The sequence below is a fragment of the Pristiophorus japonicus genome, chromosome 3 (genome assembly GCF_044704955.1).
Source record: "Pristiophorus japonicus isolate sPriJap1 chromosome 3, sPriJap1.hap1, whole genome shotgun sequence".
NCBI lineage: Eukaryota > Metazoa > Chordata > Chondrichthyes > Pristiophoridae > Pristiophorus > Pristiophorus japonicus.
The window spans coordinates 159,277,248-159,294,232 of NC_091979.1; the positions used below are offsets into that span (position 1 = coordinate 159,277,248).

The following is a 16,985-nucleotide window of genomic DNA, read 5'->3' on the forward strand; positions in this document are numbered from 1 at the left end:
TGTACTTTCGAACTGTGCCATTTGATTTCTTGTTGCCATGTGTTTGCCACATTTTTTGTCAGCCTTCCCTTCATTATAAATGCCTACATCTACATTTATAAAATATTTTTCCTAGATAAACTTATAATGTTGATGTGCAATCATAGGTGGCCCTAGAGCAGCTTTGAGGAGCAGCCTGTACCATCTCAGCATTGATTTTATTTTTGACTGATTTTTGCCTAACTTCAAATTTCCTGTTTTAAAAGTTAGATTTTTGTTTCTCATTGGCACATTGATAATTCATTTATGTTTTAATATTTATTCATTTCAATGGCCTGTTCTCGGTTGTTGCTGGACCCAGCCAAAGCCGATTGGCTCAAAGTCTTGCCGGCCTGTTTCTTTATCTTTAAGTCTGTCCTCCCAGTCAGTAAAATGCAGGCTACAGTCACTGACCTGCTCCAGGTCAATGCTGCCTGCTTCATACACTCGCTAGCCATTGCCTGCACCCAGCAGTCTATCAGTTAGTCTTCGCAGGACGTAGTCTACCTCTCCACATTCTTGCTATTGAGTTCCGACACTCACCCACAAGCCACTGGTCGGCCACCCCATGCCCCTCTCAACTTGTGTTGTATAAAATTGGACTACATATCAGGCAGCTCGGGCTGCCTTCTGAGTTTTCTGTACAATCTCAGCTGCCATCTTAATTTTTTTAATACAGCAGTTTGGGAATCGATAAAAGTATTATCTCGCTGAGCCACTCAACCACTCCCTCGTTCTCCCACCTCACTGTATGTTGAACATTACAGGCAAGAGGGCACTTTAAAGGATCAAATACATCTCAGAGTTCAGAGGACACTGGTAAACCAATAAAGCTTCTCTTTTATCTTGTTACTTGCTTAAAATCTAATCTGTTACATCTCCAACTTTTGCCAGTTCTGATGAAGAGTCATCGACCTGAAACGTTAACTCAGTTTCTCTGCCTGACCTGCTGAGTATTTCCAGCATTATCTGGTTTTATTAAAGCTTTTCTCTTCTTGTTTATTTCATCATACCCCTACATGTACTAATACTTTGCAACATATTCTAGCCCATGTCTTATCCTTTATATTACACTGCATCTAAAATTGCAGTTTCCTTTGGTCTTTACTCCATTATCATATATTCAATAATGAATTGAACCTCAAATAAGAGACCACCTGCTTTTAGCAACACAGACTGTTCAAACTATTCTCAAAGTGCTGTTTCAAAATGACAGAACTTCTGTTGAGATACCATATTGTTTGACTAAGCCTGGCTAAATTCTGGCTAAACTTGAAATGAAGTAACATCTCCAGCAAAAGCATTTACATATTTATAAGCCACATATAAAGGATATGGCTAAAAATAATCAATCATCAGAAAATCACTCCTCCAATCTCCTGGAAACAACAGGAGGAGAGAAAGGAAAATTACAAGAACCACTAAATGCTTAGCTAAGGCAAGTGATATATTGGGGTAGAAATTCCAATCTCCAGTGCCCGTACGAAGTTTCTACGGACCCGGGACGGCATCGGAAAAGCCGGTTTTCAGCACGCAAACGCATGCACTGAAAGCCGGCTTTTCCGATCTGTCAAGCTGGAGCCCGACAGATCGTAGACATCTCGGGAGCGAGGACATTTCTTGGGCAAGATTGCAAGATTTATGCATAGCCTACTTTTACAGGCGGAAGTGTTTTAAAACATACAAAACCATGATAAAATTAAATTATAAACACATTTTATTGTTACAAACCCTCCCCACTATGCTAAGTTTATTTTTAACCATAATTTTCATTTTTTTTTTTTAAATTGGGAAAATATTTTATTTTTATAAGACATAATAACTTTAATTTCAATTAATTTTAAGTATGTGTGGTCTGTTTTTTATGTTTTATTATTTTGAGTGTTTAGTTTTGTTCCCATTAATAGCACTGAGAACTCGTAGATATGCGAGTCTCAGTGCTATTAATGGGAACCTGTGACATATGGACCTGACTGGCTGAGCAGTCACACGTAACTGCATCTTCTGCGTGGGAACCCTCCGTACCGGCATCCGGGGCGCCTCCTAGACCACCAGATAGATTCGTAAAAATCCTTTGGCGAGGAGGTCATTGCCCCGCGGGAAGACCTAGAGGGGAATTTCTGGGCCATTAAACCAATAACGAGGCTACATTGCTGGCATTGGATTTAAACTCTCCTTGTTTTCAGTAATACTGCATCAGCAGTACAATTATTTACAGAATACAGATTTTCTTTAAAGCTTCCTTCCCCCTACTCATTTACCATTGATACAGCTTATATTGCCGTTTTATTATTATTAGGTAGTGGGAACTGTACATAGTCAATTACCGATGTTTTTTTGCCCAAAACAAATACTCCTGCAGTTTCTGCTCTATCGCCAAATCAGAGCAGGCCGGAGAGTGGAAGGAGCAACATGGCAGCATAGCACTCCAGGGAGCAGCACGTACTGGAGCAGGAGAGCAACGGCAGCGAAGAGGGACGTCACCAAGATCCAGGTCGGTGATTGGAGCGTGGGCAGGTACAGCAGGAGCGGCGAGGTCCGGGCGAAGGAGCGGAGAGAGAATGTAGAGCGATGTGATCGGGGCCCCAGGAGAGGAGAGTGTTTGGGGCCCAGAAGAGGCGAGAGCCCAGGGGCAGCATGGGCCAGCCCACACTGCGATATGTGTGCGCACTAGGTCTGTGCAGCACAGCTGGTCTCCAGTCGTCTTGATTAATCTCTGCCACTGGAGCAAGACCTAGCGTGCAACGGTTACCACACATTAAAAAAATCCACGCACAGGCATCTTCCATCCTTCAAGGTTTAGTTTGGGAACTGGAATTTTAGGTTCTTCACTGAAACACCTGTGAACTTTTTGATGTGGAAGCAAGTCATCCTCGATTTGAGGGACTGCCTATGATGATGATGATAAGAAAATACAATGTCATACAGAGAACTGAAATCTAGCAGGATTCACTATTCCAAAGTGCTACCACAAAATATTTTGTGATTAGTAAATATTGTTTTAAAAATAGGAAATATAACATTAAGTTAATGCAAGGATTGAATTTTATTCACCTTTATTGCCAGCTCTGTTCTGCCACAATCATAAGCCTTGGCAGCAATTTCGGAATAGGAAATGCCAGGTGTGTCCCCAAGTTTGTTGTTGATTGCACGAGCAATGCTGTCATCAGGCTCCTCCTTTTGCTGGACCTGTGGATCACAGAAGATGGCAATTGTTTGGGGAAGGGTGAGGTTTATGCAAATGCCTTCCAAGTTATTTGCCCACTGCAACACTAGGCTGAGAGATTAAAAAAGAAACGTTCACAAATAATGGGCTGGATTTTCAGGTTTTTGTGATTTCGCCCGTTTTCAGGCGCAATTCGTAGCAAAATCTTTAATTTAGCGCCAGGTTAGCGTGAGCGCCAGAACGCGCAACTTTTGGCAAACGGTGATGAGTGTTAGCATTAGCGCTAACTCCGGCGTTGAACAGATTTTGTGGCGATGTTCACGTGGACGATGTTGCGTGTGGCTGCACAGCTCTCATTATAGCGATGCTCAGCTTCTGCCTGAGGGTTCCGGAGGAGGGTCATGAGCCAGATGGCGAGGCCGTAACCTTTGTCCCCGAGCATCCAGCCCTTGCCTTGTGTTTGACACTGCAACAAGCCTGAGACAGTGCTTTAACGCAAGATGAAAGTATCACAGATGCTCCCTGGCTATTGGCCAATGACTGCCATGTTGCGCCGAGTATGGCCGCAGACGATCTTAACATTCATGGAGTAGAATCCCTTTTGGTTTCAGTAAACCTCTTGATTGTGTAAAGGTGCTCGCAGGACGATGTGCGTACTGTCAATGGCACCCGTAACCTTGGGGAAGCCAGCAAATCATCCAAAACCTACAGCCCTCTCATTCTGGGCCTCCTTGGTCACTGGGAAGTAAATGAAGTCCATCCTGCGTGCGAACAGTGCAGTGGTCACCTCGCAAATGCTGCAATGCATGCTGGGAGATGGAGCATATATCCCCTGCTAATGTCTGAAAGGAGCCGGAGGCATAGAAGGCAAGTGCCACAGTCACTTTCACCTCAACGGGCAGTGCAGTCCTGTTGCCGCTGGTAGGCTTGAGGTCTGCCTTTATGAGCTGGCATATCTCTGTCAGCACTTCTTTTCGGAAGCACAGCCTTCTAACGCACTGTGCCTCAGAGAGCTGGAGATATGAGTGATGGTCCCTGTAAATTCTTGGGGTGTAAGGCCTCCTCCCCATACTTCTGCGACCTCTTCGATTACGTTGCAAAAGATCATCAATAAGCCTTCTTCCAGCTTGAAGCCGACCTAGCATGGCTCCCATCTTTTAAAATGTCCTTAAAAAAAAAAACAACTAGAAACTCACATAAACTTCACAATCAAAAGTATTCAGTAAGGCAGCGTTCGTCTGCTAATCCTTTTAATCAGTCGCAACTGCGGTTTTCTCCTCAGACTTCAACATGGCGCCGCTAGTGTCTGATGCGCCCTCGGCCGACTGGTTTTTCTTGGCGGGTTCCCAAGCAGACGCTAAATTGGGCAAAATGCTCAAAAGTTCCACCCGGGGCATTAGCGCAGCAATGCACGATGATTTATGTCATCCAAACGGTCAAAACAGTGGCACCATTGCCGAAAATTCTACCCGGGCGCAAAATCTTGTGTGCCTTATTTAACGGCCAAAAAAATCATTTTTACGCCCGCTGAGGCGTTAAATGGCGTGCAAATGAGCTGAAAATCCAACCCATTGTGTATATTCATGGCTGTCAGAAAATTTACTACTTAAAGAATTAAAACAAATGGTTTTGATTTTTTTTGCATGCTTGTTCCTGGGATGTTGGCATCATTGGCAAGGCCAGCATTTATTGCCCATCCCTAATTGCCCTTGAGTCACCTTCTTGAACCACTGCAGTCCATGTGGTGAAAGTACTCCCACAGTGCTGTTATGGAGGGCGTTCCAGGATTTTGACCCAGCAATCCATGCGGAAACTTCAAACTTGCGGCTACTATGTGGTCATAGGTCCTGGAAAATCCAGGTTGATATTTTCAAAACCTGGAACTACTATATATCTACTGTAGTGTTCAGTCTGATTCAATTGTAATGCTCTAACTATTCGGGCCAAAACCATAATCTCAAAACATCTGTGCAATCAAGGTCTACAATAAACCAATTACCATAGAACTGTTCATCTGCTGTGGCATAAAGGAACAGGCTTCACTTTGCAAATGTGGAATTTACAAAGCAAAGATTGACATTAACTGAAGATCAGAGCTGCTACTTTGTTGGAAATTCCAAGAATGAAAATAAAATGCTACAAGATCATTTACTTGAAGAGGGAAAAATTGCAAGGTTATGGGGAAAGAGCAGGAAAATGAGACTAACTGGATAGCTCTTTCAGAGAGCCGGCACAGGCACGATGGGCCGAATGGCCTCATTCTGTACGATTCTACAATTCTAAGACTATTGCCCAAGTCCTAATGCTTTGCACTCCCCACCAAGTTCTAGTGCTCGACACCCCCGCCCCCCCCTACCCCACCATCTGCTTGGGTCTCAGTGCTGTGCCCTTACCCTGCCCGCAGTTGCTGAAACAGGAGTGAGGGGTAAAAACAGAACAATAGAAGAATTGTGAAGAGATGGAAGCAGGCAGAAACTCCTGCCCCCATAAAATGCCTGCAATCCTTCCAGTGAATGCTAGACGCATTTACAAGTTATGTCACGCTTACAAGTTATGCAAGGGTAGAACTAGATTGGAAGTTAAGCAGTTCTTCTTTTCCCCAGAGAATAGTGAATCTGTGGAACAGGTTGCCAGCTCATGTAGTGAACGCTGATTCACTGTATTCCTTCAGGACTGAGCTGGACCGGTTCCTGGCAGGAGTGGAGTTCATCTTGTATAAGAGCTAGGTATCCTGTAACGTAAATCAGGAAAGAAGTGATTTCCTGGACTAGTTTCGATTGCCTGCTGAATGGACCAATTGGTCTTTCCTGTCTGTCATTTTCGTATGTTCCAATGGAACAGACATGAAAATAAGACGACTGATATCATTTCCAGTTCTGGTCTACCTCAAAAAAGACTGCTTAGGCCAGAACTGAGTGTATACTGAAAAGCAATCAGAACTCTGGGAGTTGACATAACTACATACAGCTTTGCCTGGTCCCTGGGGTCAGGGAATTTCAAAAAAATCTTGAAAACATAGGGAAAAATTAGAGTCAGGTATGAGTCACGCGAGATCAGGAAGGTCCCTGATTCAATTACTGATTTGTACTAAATTAGCTGATTTCAACCTGAGCAATGGCAGGGATATTTTAAAATGAATCAATGTTCCCGCTAAGCTGTCTGGAGGTCCCATGCAGCCCAGGACCAGCTTTTGAATGGGAGATTTCAAAATTTTGAATGTGTCGCGTAGCCTGTTAAAGGTACCGTGAACCACCCCCACCCCCCCAAAAAAAAAAGTGATGGGGAACACTGGCATCAATGACCCCATGCTGAATTAGCCAGCCGTGCTCTTGGTCACTATCCAGTAACTGCTGGAACACATACATACTTGGATGTAGGATGAAGGCAAGTGCAGTCTTGGCTTTCGAGACCTCTAATGGTCAGACACCTACTGATGCTCACTGTCCAGGCTCATACATGAAAAATGATCAGTAATGCAAAGCATTAAAGAGCTGCTGTCAACTACAGAATCTTATCCCAGAGTTGCCATTATCAATACAGGAGGGGCAAGAGATAAAAGTAGACATTTTTCATTTTATTGACGTTTAAAAACAAAGATAGATTACTGAACACTTATTCTTGAGAAGGGAAACAAAGATGAAACATTTACCTTATAGCAGGCCCAGTGAGCCAAGATCCGACTTTCTCCCTGAAATTCTGATATTTTCAGATACTTACAAATCCTTATTGCAAGAGGATAGAGTCTACGCAAAACTAATCTGAAGGGATGAAAAAGATAAACAGGACTGAAACTATTCCCTTTTTAAAACTTGGTCAATTATGTCACGTCTAGGGTGGCACATCAGCATAGAAACATTATATGCCATGGAATGGCCAACTGCAGAACTGTATCCAAGAATGCTTATATGGCAGGATTTTGGTTAACTACATCACTGCAGGAGGAATTTCCTTGCCAAAATGTTAGGAACATTGAAGAATATTACCCCAAAACACTCTCGCACGTTTAGGAGCCAGCTTGTCAACAGCATTAGAAGAGAGCAGTGATCAAATCAGTCAGGCACCATTTCAGTCGGGTAAAAAGTACTATTCTTTTTGAAGCAAATCATTACAAAAACAATAGGCACACCGACTACTTCATAAGTTACCTGTCTATTAGAACGTCAATAGTGAGCTGTTTATATCTGAATTTGTAAGTCAAAGGTAAACTTGAAAATAATCAAGATACAAGAATGCTTACTAGCTTTAATATACAAAATGAGCCCAAATACAAGAAGCTCTGAATAGATATCAAATGCCATAAAGTATGACACACATTAAAGACTTTGCTGGTGAGAAACATTAGAACCAAATGGTAAGATATACAATATCCCTTTACAAAATCCCCAAATCAGAGAGGTACCACTATTAAATTACTGTGATTGAGTATACCTCAATGTTATTCTGTATAATCAACTACAAATTATCACTCAATAAACTTGCATGAGATAGCAACGCTATTAGCCTACATCAAACACCGTTAATGTCTCACTACATTGATGTCATGGAGCCACTTGTCAATATTTCCTGCAACACTTGCTGAATCAAAAAGCAAGGGTAATTTTAAGACTACGATCTAACGTGGGTTCAGATGACAGCTCTGATCAATCCTCAGTTTGTGATGTCATCTCATTTACTCACTAAATCTTCCATTCACTTCCAAGTACAAGTATCTGGAACTCTTTATCTGTGATAGTTCCAGGATTATCAAAATCCTAGGTTCATCAAAATATCATTTAATTCACATCTTTTTTTCAAACAGGATGTTATGCTTTTTATTATCCTTGCTACTGTCACTTGTGGCAACACTTCCTCCCACAGTGGGGAGATTATATGTTCTGGAACATTCAGCTGGATTTTCGGCAAAAACGTTAGCAATACGTGAAAATGACCGTTTTCTCCGCGCTACCGTTTTTAGGCCGAACATTTGGCCTTTGAGGTCTGCGCCAGGGCCACGTCGGTAAGGGAGTCGTTCCGCGATTATTTGCAGCACAAAACGAGAGCTTCGGCAACTTTAGTCCGGGGTCGTTTGCGCTGCGAGAGGCCTTGGGAGGGGGAAAAAAAATTCCCCAAAACAATTACAAGACCCGTAACTAAGTAATCGCTGCAAAAAAAATTAAAACATAAAACTTTAACTTACCTTTTTTGCAGGTTTTCTGACTTATTGCTGCTGGCAGGGCTGCACCGACAGGTTTGACCTGTCGCTATTCTGGGTACAGCGTACGGGTCGGGAGAGTGCCGAAACTCGATCGCAAACGCAATCTGCGTCATTGCATGTCGCCGCACATCTCCCTGGCAGTACGTGGAAGCGCTGCCGCAAACAGGTATCCCGCCTGGGCTTTGCGACCGGATTTCCGCCGCGGAGGGTCAAATCGCGGCAAAACTCGGTCGCAAACCTCTCAAAAATCTGGCTCATTAACTTCTCCTGGACCACCAACATTGTCATTGTGATCAGCCTATAGAAGCTGTGCTGCCAGAAGCTCAGACTGGTCTGGTCTTCACCCCCAAAAACACAATCTATTAGCCCAGCCACTAGCACACAAAATCAACCATTGAAGGGAATCAAGATCAAATGACAGTCAAGACTGGGACGAGAAGCTGGGCCCTCTGAATGGGAATGGAATCAGTAAGCGGTGTTATTATAACTACAAGTCTGCTCTATAACTATTCACAGTTGAGGCTTTTTGCATTTTTGATTGCATCTTGAAAAGTACTGTTAAGTCTAAATGGACAACAGGAATTCTAGTAAGAATGATAACTAATAAAATTGAAAGATAGCATGAATCATATTTACTGAAACATCACAAGCAGAAATTAATATAACTAAATAAATAACTGGTAACAAAAACTTTTGTTGCAATATATGCAGTTCCAAAAAAGCCAAGTATCTTGTTTACAGCAGTTATGCAACAAAATCACCCTAGTCACAGATCGCATACAAGGATACTGGGGATAACTGAGAGGGATGCCGACGATATAGTCTCGAATAGCGTTCAATACCCGTAGATCTCGGGCCATCTTCACAAATGTATCTGGTGGAAAGTTGCTGATGAAGCATTTACCAAACGATGCTGCCTGTGTCCAAAGTAAACATCAACAAGGTCAGTTTATATTGTGCACTTGAATTTCATATATTATTTAACTCCTCCCCATTGAGATTAAAAAACAAATGAGACAGGTGGCATAGCTATTTATGTTATAAAATGGTCGCAAATTATCACAATATCATCACTTGTGAACCAGAGTGTGCCAGCTTTACAAGGTCTACAATATTGTGCAATAACACACTGGCAGTTACAAATGCAGGTTGAACCTGCCTTATCCGGAACCCTCGGAACCTGGCCTGTTCTGGATAAGGGATTTTTACGGGCGAGGGGTGGTCACGTTAAATTGGATGGTACATGTACTAAGCAAGGGGATATTGGGGCTGGGAGTGCGGCAGAGAGATTATTGGGGGGACGGGACGGCGGTGGATCATCGCGGGGTCAGACCAGCGATTGCAGGAGTCGGCAGCGAGGAAGGACTTCAATTTGTTCATGTCGGAGTTCTGCGCATGCGCCACCCGGTGGCCGGGAATGGTTCTAGACGAGGGGTGGTTCTGGATAAGGGAGTTCTGAATAAGGAAGATTGAACCTGTATTACAATACCAGCCAACTCATTACATTCTGTTATTAAAAATAAACAATCATTTCATCTTCAGGTGGTAATAAGAGAGCAAAAATAGTTGGAATTGCAGAAAACCTCAATCAGATATACCAATGTTAAAGGAGCAGTAAATTATTATAGTCTGGAACATCAAATTGCTGCTTTAGTTGTTATAGAGAAAACTGTCTCAGGGATATAGGTAGTGAACTGCATATTCCATTGTTGAACTCTGAAGCTGGTCAGATGCACTGAAATGTTCCAAGTCCTGTATACTCCTACACCTCATTTAAGTGTCCCTACAGGCAACAATGAGCTAAGTCAGTACATAGTGGGCTGATTTTGACACACCTAGAAAATTATTCTGCTGTATAAAGATTTTTCCTGTGACTTACAAAGAAACATGACTAAATAATGGAAAACTCCTAACTTTAAGGTAGGTTTCTGGCTAGTGGCTGTTCAGGCTATGCAACTGTCACATAGAGCTGCTGCTCTGAACTATTGACATTGTTCTCTCGAAGGATTTGCTGAGTAGAAGCTCAACAATACAACCATGCTTTTGAAGTTTCAAAAATCTAATGATCATGCAGAAGAAAACATTCTGCCACAACACCCCGATCTGGAATGATCCTGAATTGATGCCAGTTTTGATAAAATTATCACATTGCCTTCCAAACTCTCCAACATGTCAATAAATCTTTAATATAGTATTTTGTTTCACCCATGCAAACTTTCTGCCTTTCTGTCCTGAATGCGTTGATTCTTTGCTGGGGTACTGATTCATAACTATCAGTCACCTTACAGTACTTCCCAAATGGCCCAAATGACCATTCTTCACCCGTGAATGCAAATAGTGAATGTTGGTTGGCATTTGACTCTGGTGGGCATCACTACTGGGGCTGAACCTGCCTTCACCTCCAATCCACATTACAAACAAGTTTCACTAAATAGTGATCAGGAGCAGGAACTTGGATATTGAAGCCATTGTAACATCTTACCCACCACTCATGCTAAAACCAACCAGATACCGAACAGGAATGGAACCTTCCTGGTTTGTATGGCATAGTGACTCGTATTATGAGCTCACTAATCAATTGGAGGAGCTCTTTAACCCGATAGTTTTCAAACTTTTGTATGCAAGCGACTGTCTGCAAATTCCTATATTCCTTTGCACCTTCTGCAAATATTGGTACACTACCAGGGATCCCTCGAGTTAACTCTGAAAAAGTGTCAGCTGCCCAAAGAAGAAGTAAACAATGCAATCACTGCTGAAAATGCTGTTATTAGTATATTAAAAAAAATGCCAGGTTAGTAAAAGACAGAAGTCGAATGACAGGCTGATAGAAATCTGAAAACCTTGTGAAGCCCTAGGATCTGGGAGCATAATTTATCGTACCTTTTATCGCAATATTGTTGATGGCACATAAATTGATACTACTGTTATTGATCTGCACATCAGAATTTAAAATCAACATTATGGGCCCAAGTTTCCACATGATTTGCGCCTGATTTTTAGGAGCAACTGGTGGAGAACGGACTATCTTAGAAATCGCAATTCTCCACATTTTTTTTTCTGCAGTTCTAGTCAGGTAGAACAGTTCTACTTTGGAACAGAATTTTTTCTTCAAAAGGGGCGTGTCCGGCCACTGACGCCTGATTTGAAAGTTTCCACAGTGAAAACGTACTCCAAACTAAAGTAGAATGGAGCAAGTGAAGATTTTTGTAGAACTGAAAAAACCTGTTCTACACATTAAAAAATCAGGCGCAGGTTACAAATTAGGCGCCCAGAACGAGGTGGGGGGAGGGGGGGGGGGGAAGGGAACTCATTAAATTCTACAATAAATCCTTATTTATACTTCTACAAATATTATACAAATAAATCCAACCTGAATAAACATTTATAAGCAAAGAAAAGATTAAATAAACCATCTTCCTACCTGTGTGAAAGTGCTTCAGCCAGGGAGAATGCTGCAGCCGTTCGTTGCCACTGAGCGGGAGGGGGGGGGGGGGGAGAAAGCCGTTCGTGCCGCTGAGCAGGAGGGGTGGGGGGGAGGAGACAGCGGTTTGTTGCCGCGGAGGGGAGGGAGGGGAAGGAGACAGTGAGAAGGGTAGCCTCAGTGCCGATGGCAATGTGATTTTATTAAAAAATGTTCAAAAATTAAACAGCTACAAAGAACTACAAAAATGGCCGAGTGCCAATGTTTTTTTCACACTAAGCATGCGCGAACGCTCCAACGCGCACGCGCAGCGTTGCCGGCAGGAAAAAAACTAATTTAAATAGTACCCGCCCCCTCCCACTTACAAAATCGGCGCGAGTGTAGGCTCCGCCCCCCTGCGCGCCGCGCCAAACAGACAAGGAGCTGCAAAGCGCTCGAGAATAGCGTGTTTTTTTTCTGGCGCCGTTTTAGGCGCGAAATACGGGCGCCCAGCTCGGAGGGGCGCCCGTTTTTTATCCTGTGGAAACTTGGGCCCATTATTACAAGTTTGATTCAGAAGACTCTTAAAAGAACAAGGCTTCAAGAATTCAGTAAATTTTATTACTGTAGAAGCAAAAGTTCACATTTACCTACTATCTGAAATGTTCCAGCAGTACTCTTGGATAGTCCATTAGGCTGAACAAACTAGGTTTTATATTGCAGAATAGAAATTTTCCCCTATTCAATCACATTCTCACAACTCATTCACTTATGAGACTACTTATAAACTTGCATCAAAATTAATTACACTCGAAGAATAGCTGTACATGGGGAGAACATAAATCATAAACTTTGGTATAAAATACCTGTGATGCAAATTTATCAGACACCCCCTAGGGGTTAAACCACAATAATATTTTACAAAAGACAAGAACGGTCTCTTGCTTTTACTTCGTGCTGTGCCCCATCTGCCAGATGTGTATCATTTCAGTCTTACCCTCAGCAGAGTCTTCTGCATCTCAGGTTCATACTCATTGCCTGCTGCCTCAATGCACTGCTGTACAGCCTCAAACAAGAGGTTTTGCTCCTTTATCTCTCGTAGATACTCATCTGCCTTCTGACTCTCTTTCTATGAACACAAATTAAGATTGCATTTAATCTAACAGACACACTAAAGTTACATGTTCTCCAAAATTACATGTTAATTCCAGCAAGATGTAAATAAAAAGATACTGCTTTTTCCTACAAAAATTAATCAAACCCAGTTAATCCTAGGTCACTTTACAGAGGCCCGCTCTCTCTCCCCATCTTCTTGGACTCAGATACTATGTAAAGGTGACAACTCTCAACTGGGAGCCTCTGTCAAAGCTGATCTGTACTTGCACTTCACAAGTCAAAACCAGCTGACAGAGACAGACCTGAACCAAAGAGAGATCACACAAAGGCCTCAGTGTTTGGGACACTTCTCTCAGGATACATTGTGCTAAAATCAGCATAGCACTAACATTTCTAAACCACTCCCTGGGCTCGCAATCTGAACAGGAGGAATATAAAAGGAACTGGGGAAATGGAGTTACAGGAGAGCACCAGCACTGGCACAGACAAAGGGGGCCAAATGGCCTCCTCCTGTGCTGTAAATTCTATCATCCTATGAAAACTTTCCTTATTGAGTCCGTGACCAGGGAGTGGTTTAGAAATGTTGGTGCTGAGCTGAGTTTAGGATGACCATGTCGATTTCCCAGGCTGCGACCAGTAGTGCCTGGAATATCCATGTTCCAGTCCAGACTCCTGGGCAATTGGCAGGATTAGCAACCCTACTCAACACACACACCCATTTACCTTGCTCTTCTTGCATGCTCGCATACACTTCATGGAGAAGGAAAGCTGGGTGGAGAAAGACAAAGGAGACCAAGGCTCAGAGAGAGAGAGAGAGAGAGAGAGAGAGAGAGAGAGAGAGAGTGTGAGAGAGAGAGAGAGAGAGAGAGAGAGAGAGACAGACAATCTGCATCTTCCCTGATCTCTCCCCTTGAGTCACTCCACCCAACAGACATGTCTCAAAAAAGGGCTGGTGGCAAAGAGACAGGGGGAGATGTGTCCAAATAAAAGAGAGGAACAGCTAGCAAAGATGGGCAAAAGACATCATGAAGAAACAACTGGGCAGAGATTGGGAGAAAGATATACATCAGAAAGGCAGAATGATATTGGACATATGGTCCATGTTCCCCCTAAGGTGCGCACCAATCGGGAGGTCCTGCACAGGCCGCTCATCAGCAGTTGCCGCTGAACCGCAAATTAGAGGGAACATTGCATATGATGGACTGTGGTGGGAAAGGTAGCGAGATGATAGTAATTGACATTGACAAATCAAGGAACAGTCAGAGATACTGGGGCACAGAAAAAAAACTCAGTGCATAAAGAGGTACAGGCAACAAAGAGAGACGTAAACATATAAAAGGGAACATAAACACAGAGTTAAAGAGACAGTCACATAATTGGAGAAGGACTCACTGTGACCAATGCTGCAGGAGATCTACTAATGTTCAAGAGAAAACTATTTTAAAAAGTTAATGGACTGAAAGTAGAAAAGTAGCCAGACCCAGGTGGTTATGCATCCCAGAATACTACGGGAGGTTTGGAAGGAAGTAGCAGAGGCAATAACCTCTGGAATTGTGCCAAAGGACTGAAGGATGGCAAATGTTACACCATTCAAAAGAGGGGCATCCAAAATTATCGGCCAGTTATTCTCACTTCAGTCATGGGTTAAGCTTCTGGCGTCTCTAATATATAATGAAATTAGTGAACTTAGAAAGCCATGCCCTGGATTTGTAACATTGCTTCAATAATTTAACTGAATGTAACTTTTTGAGGGAAACCACAGTGCATAAAGGGATTGTGGTAGATGTATATATGAATACTCAGAGGTGATTGATAAGATGCAACGCAAGTTATTGCAAAAATGAAATCACGTGGTATTAATTAAAATGTAACTGCATGGCTGGAAAGATAGCAAGGTCACAGAAAGTAGAGAATAGTGGTAGATTGATTTGGGGAGGGAGGGGATTTTAGGGTTTTTAAAAATGCTTTTGTTGGCAGTGGTGAATCCTTAGATCTTAAATGATTTGAACATAGGTACAATTGGAATGATACTGATGTTAAAGGGCATGATGAACTGTGAGAAAGAATGCAGAAGAACATAGACAGATTACCAGAGTGAGCAGAGGAGTGGTAATGCAGTACATTGCAGAGGAATGTGAAGTGGTATACTTTGGGAAAAAGAACAGTGAAAGGAAATGTCCCTAAAACAGGAAGATTCTTAAAATATATGAACAGAGATCTAGACATACAGATACAGAGATCTTTAAAAGGTGAGAGTGTGCAGATAGAAAGGGCCACAAAAAAGTAAATGGGATTTTTTGACTCAGTTAAAAATCTATTTTCCTTCCAAAAGTGAAGTCAATCTAAAACAACTTTTAGTTATATAGCACCTTTAACGTAGAAAAATAAAGTCCCAAGACTTATTTTGTAAGGAAACATGAATGCCAAGCCAAAGGAGATATGAGAAGGGATGATCAAAAGCTTGGTCTTAGAGGATCATCTTAAAAGGAGGTGGAGAAACAGAGGAGGTTCGGGAGGGAATTCCAGAGCGTGAGGTCTAGGCAGCTGAAGGCACAGCCGCAAATGAGGGGTGGGTGGGGGCGAAGGGAGAGGGGTATTACAGAGATCGGGTAGGATGAGGCCATGAAGTGATTTAAACAAAAGAAATTGAATTTTAAATTTGAGGCATTGGGTGGACTGGGAGGCAACATTGGTCATCAAGGACAGGGGTAATGGGTGATGGGTAAGCGTGGCTTGATACAAGATAGGATATGGACAGCAGAGTTCTCGATGAGCTAAATTTTAGAGGGTGGAGTATAAAACATATGACTAAAGTTCTTTGACCCAATTTAATTTTGATCTGTCAAAATAGAATATTTGTGATTAAGGGGCAATGACTCGAAACACAAAATTACAGGAACAATAACAGCAAAACATACCTCATATTCTTTATGAGCTTCCAGCAGAAGTGCACCAGGTGCCATGGAGGCAATTTTGAATATATTTTGACAAGCAGCTGAAAGCAACAAAGTAAATAACCAATGACACAAGAAGCTAGCAGAACCACATACTTCACGGTCACCAAATGATATTTAAAGACAAAACAGCACTCTTAATTAAGACAGATACCCAATTTTGGAAAATGTAACATGGAAATAGGATTACGCTGATCTGAAATGTTTCAAATCATGTGATTTTTTTTGAAAAAGGGAGGTGCTGCTGATATGTTACTTATCATGAAATAAAATGTCTGCTTTACCCAATATGTTCATGATTTTGCATGTGGCTAGTCATCAACCTCAGCCATAGTATCACAGTGAGATGCTGAGCATAGACTTTAAATGATCCCATAAGAAGAAGAGAAATTGCAAAAGCCCTGCCTGGCACTTCCCAATGCCAGTTACAAAGAGTACTGATAGATGCATGGAGTAGGCCTAAGACTAGGGATGGAAAGGGGAGTCTAATCTTCAAGAACAGTTTAGAAGTTCAAGATAGTCAGAGAATACTAGGACTCTGAAATAACAGAAAATGCTAGAAATACACATCAGGTCTGGCAGTAACTAGAAGAGATAAAAATGGGATAGCATTCGAAATGTAGAACTGAGGGGTTAAACTTTCCTATCATTTTCGGCGGGTTCTCGGCGGTACAGCTCTTTTTCCGCCCGGCGAAAGTTTCCCCATTATTTTTTTTAGTGGTATCGCCCAAATCTGAAAACGCCCGCCGGAACCAAAACGCCAACATACATCGTTGAGAAAATCGACAGAACGTAAGTTTGGCTTCAATGAAAGCCCATCCAGATCGCCGAGGGAACTGCCCTGTAAAAGCTGCTTAAACAGGGCAGTAGGTGAGTACTCTGCAAAGAAAGGTAAGTTAAAGGTTCTTTTATTTAAATTTTAAAACAGTGATTAGGTGTAAAAGTGTCTTGGGAATGTTTTTTGTTTTTATTTATTTTTGTGAATGTTTTTTTTTAAAGTTTTTCCCCCTCCCTAGGCCCAACCGCAGCCTCGGACTAAATTTTTTTTTTAAACCGCCTGTTTTTCTTAGTTTCTCCTTAACCGCCAAGAATAAAGGTCGAAGCCCATTTTCTCACCGGGCGACTAGTTTTAACATA

The 16,985-nt window shown here is 42.3% G+C and overlaps 1 protein-coding gene across 1 annotated transcript in view; it reads right to left on the reverse strand.

Moving 5' to 3' along the window:
- The window catches only part of vps16 (VPS16 core subunit of CORVET and HOPS complexes), an 84,079-nt gene that overhangs the window by 27,282 nt on the left and 39,812 nt on the right, over nucleotides 1-16,985 (reverse strand). Inside the window, exons 11-16 of the mRNA XM_070875962.1 lie at nucleotides 15,813-15,889; nucleotides 12,776-12,907; nucleotides 9,168-9,295; nucleotides 7,330-7,365; nucleotides 6,834-6,942; nucleotides 3,073-3,207 (exon numbers count right to left, since the gene is read on the reverse strand). Of these exons, the coding sequence (XP_070732063.1) occupies nucleotides 3,073-3,207; nucleotides 6,834-6,942; nucleotides 7,330-7,365; nucleotides 9,168-9,295; nucleotides 12,776-12,907; nucleotides 15,813-15,889 (617 nt within the window). The remainder of the gene's footprint in view (nucleotides 1-3,072; nucleotides 3,208-6,833; nucleotides 6,943-7,329; nucleotides 7,366-9,167; nucleotides 9,296-12,775; nucleotides 12,908-15,812; nucleotides 15,890-16,985) is intronic.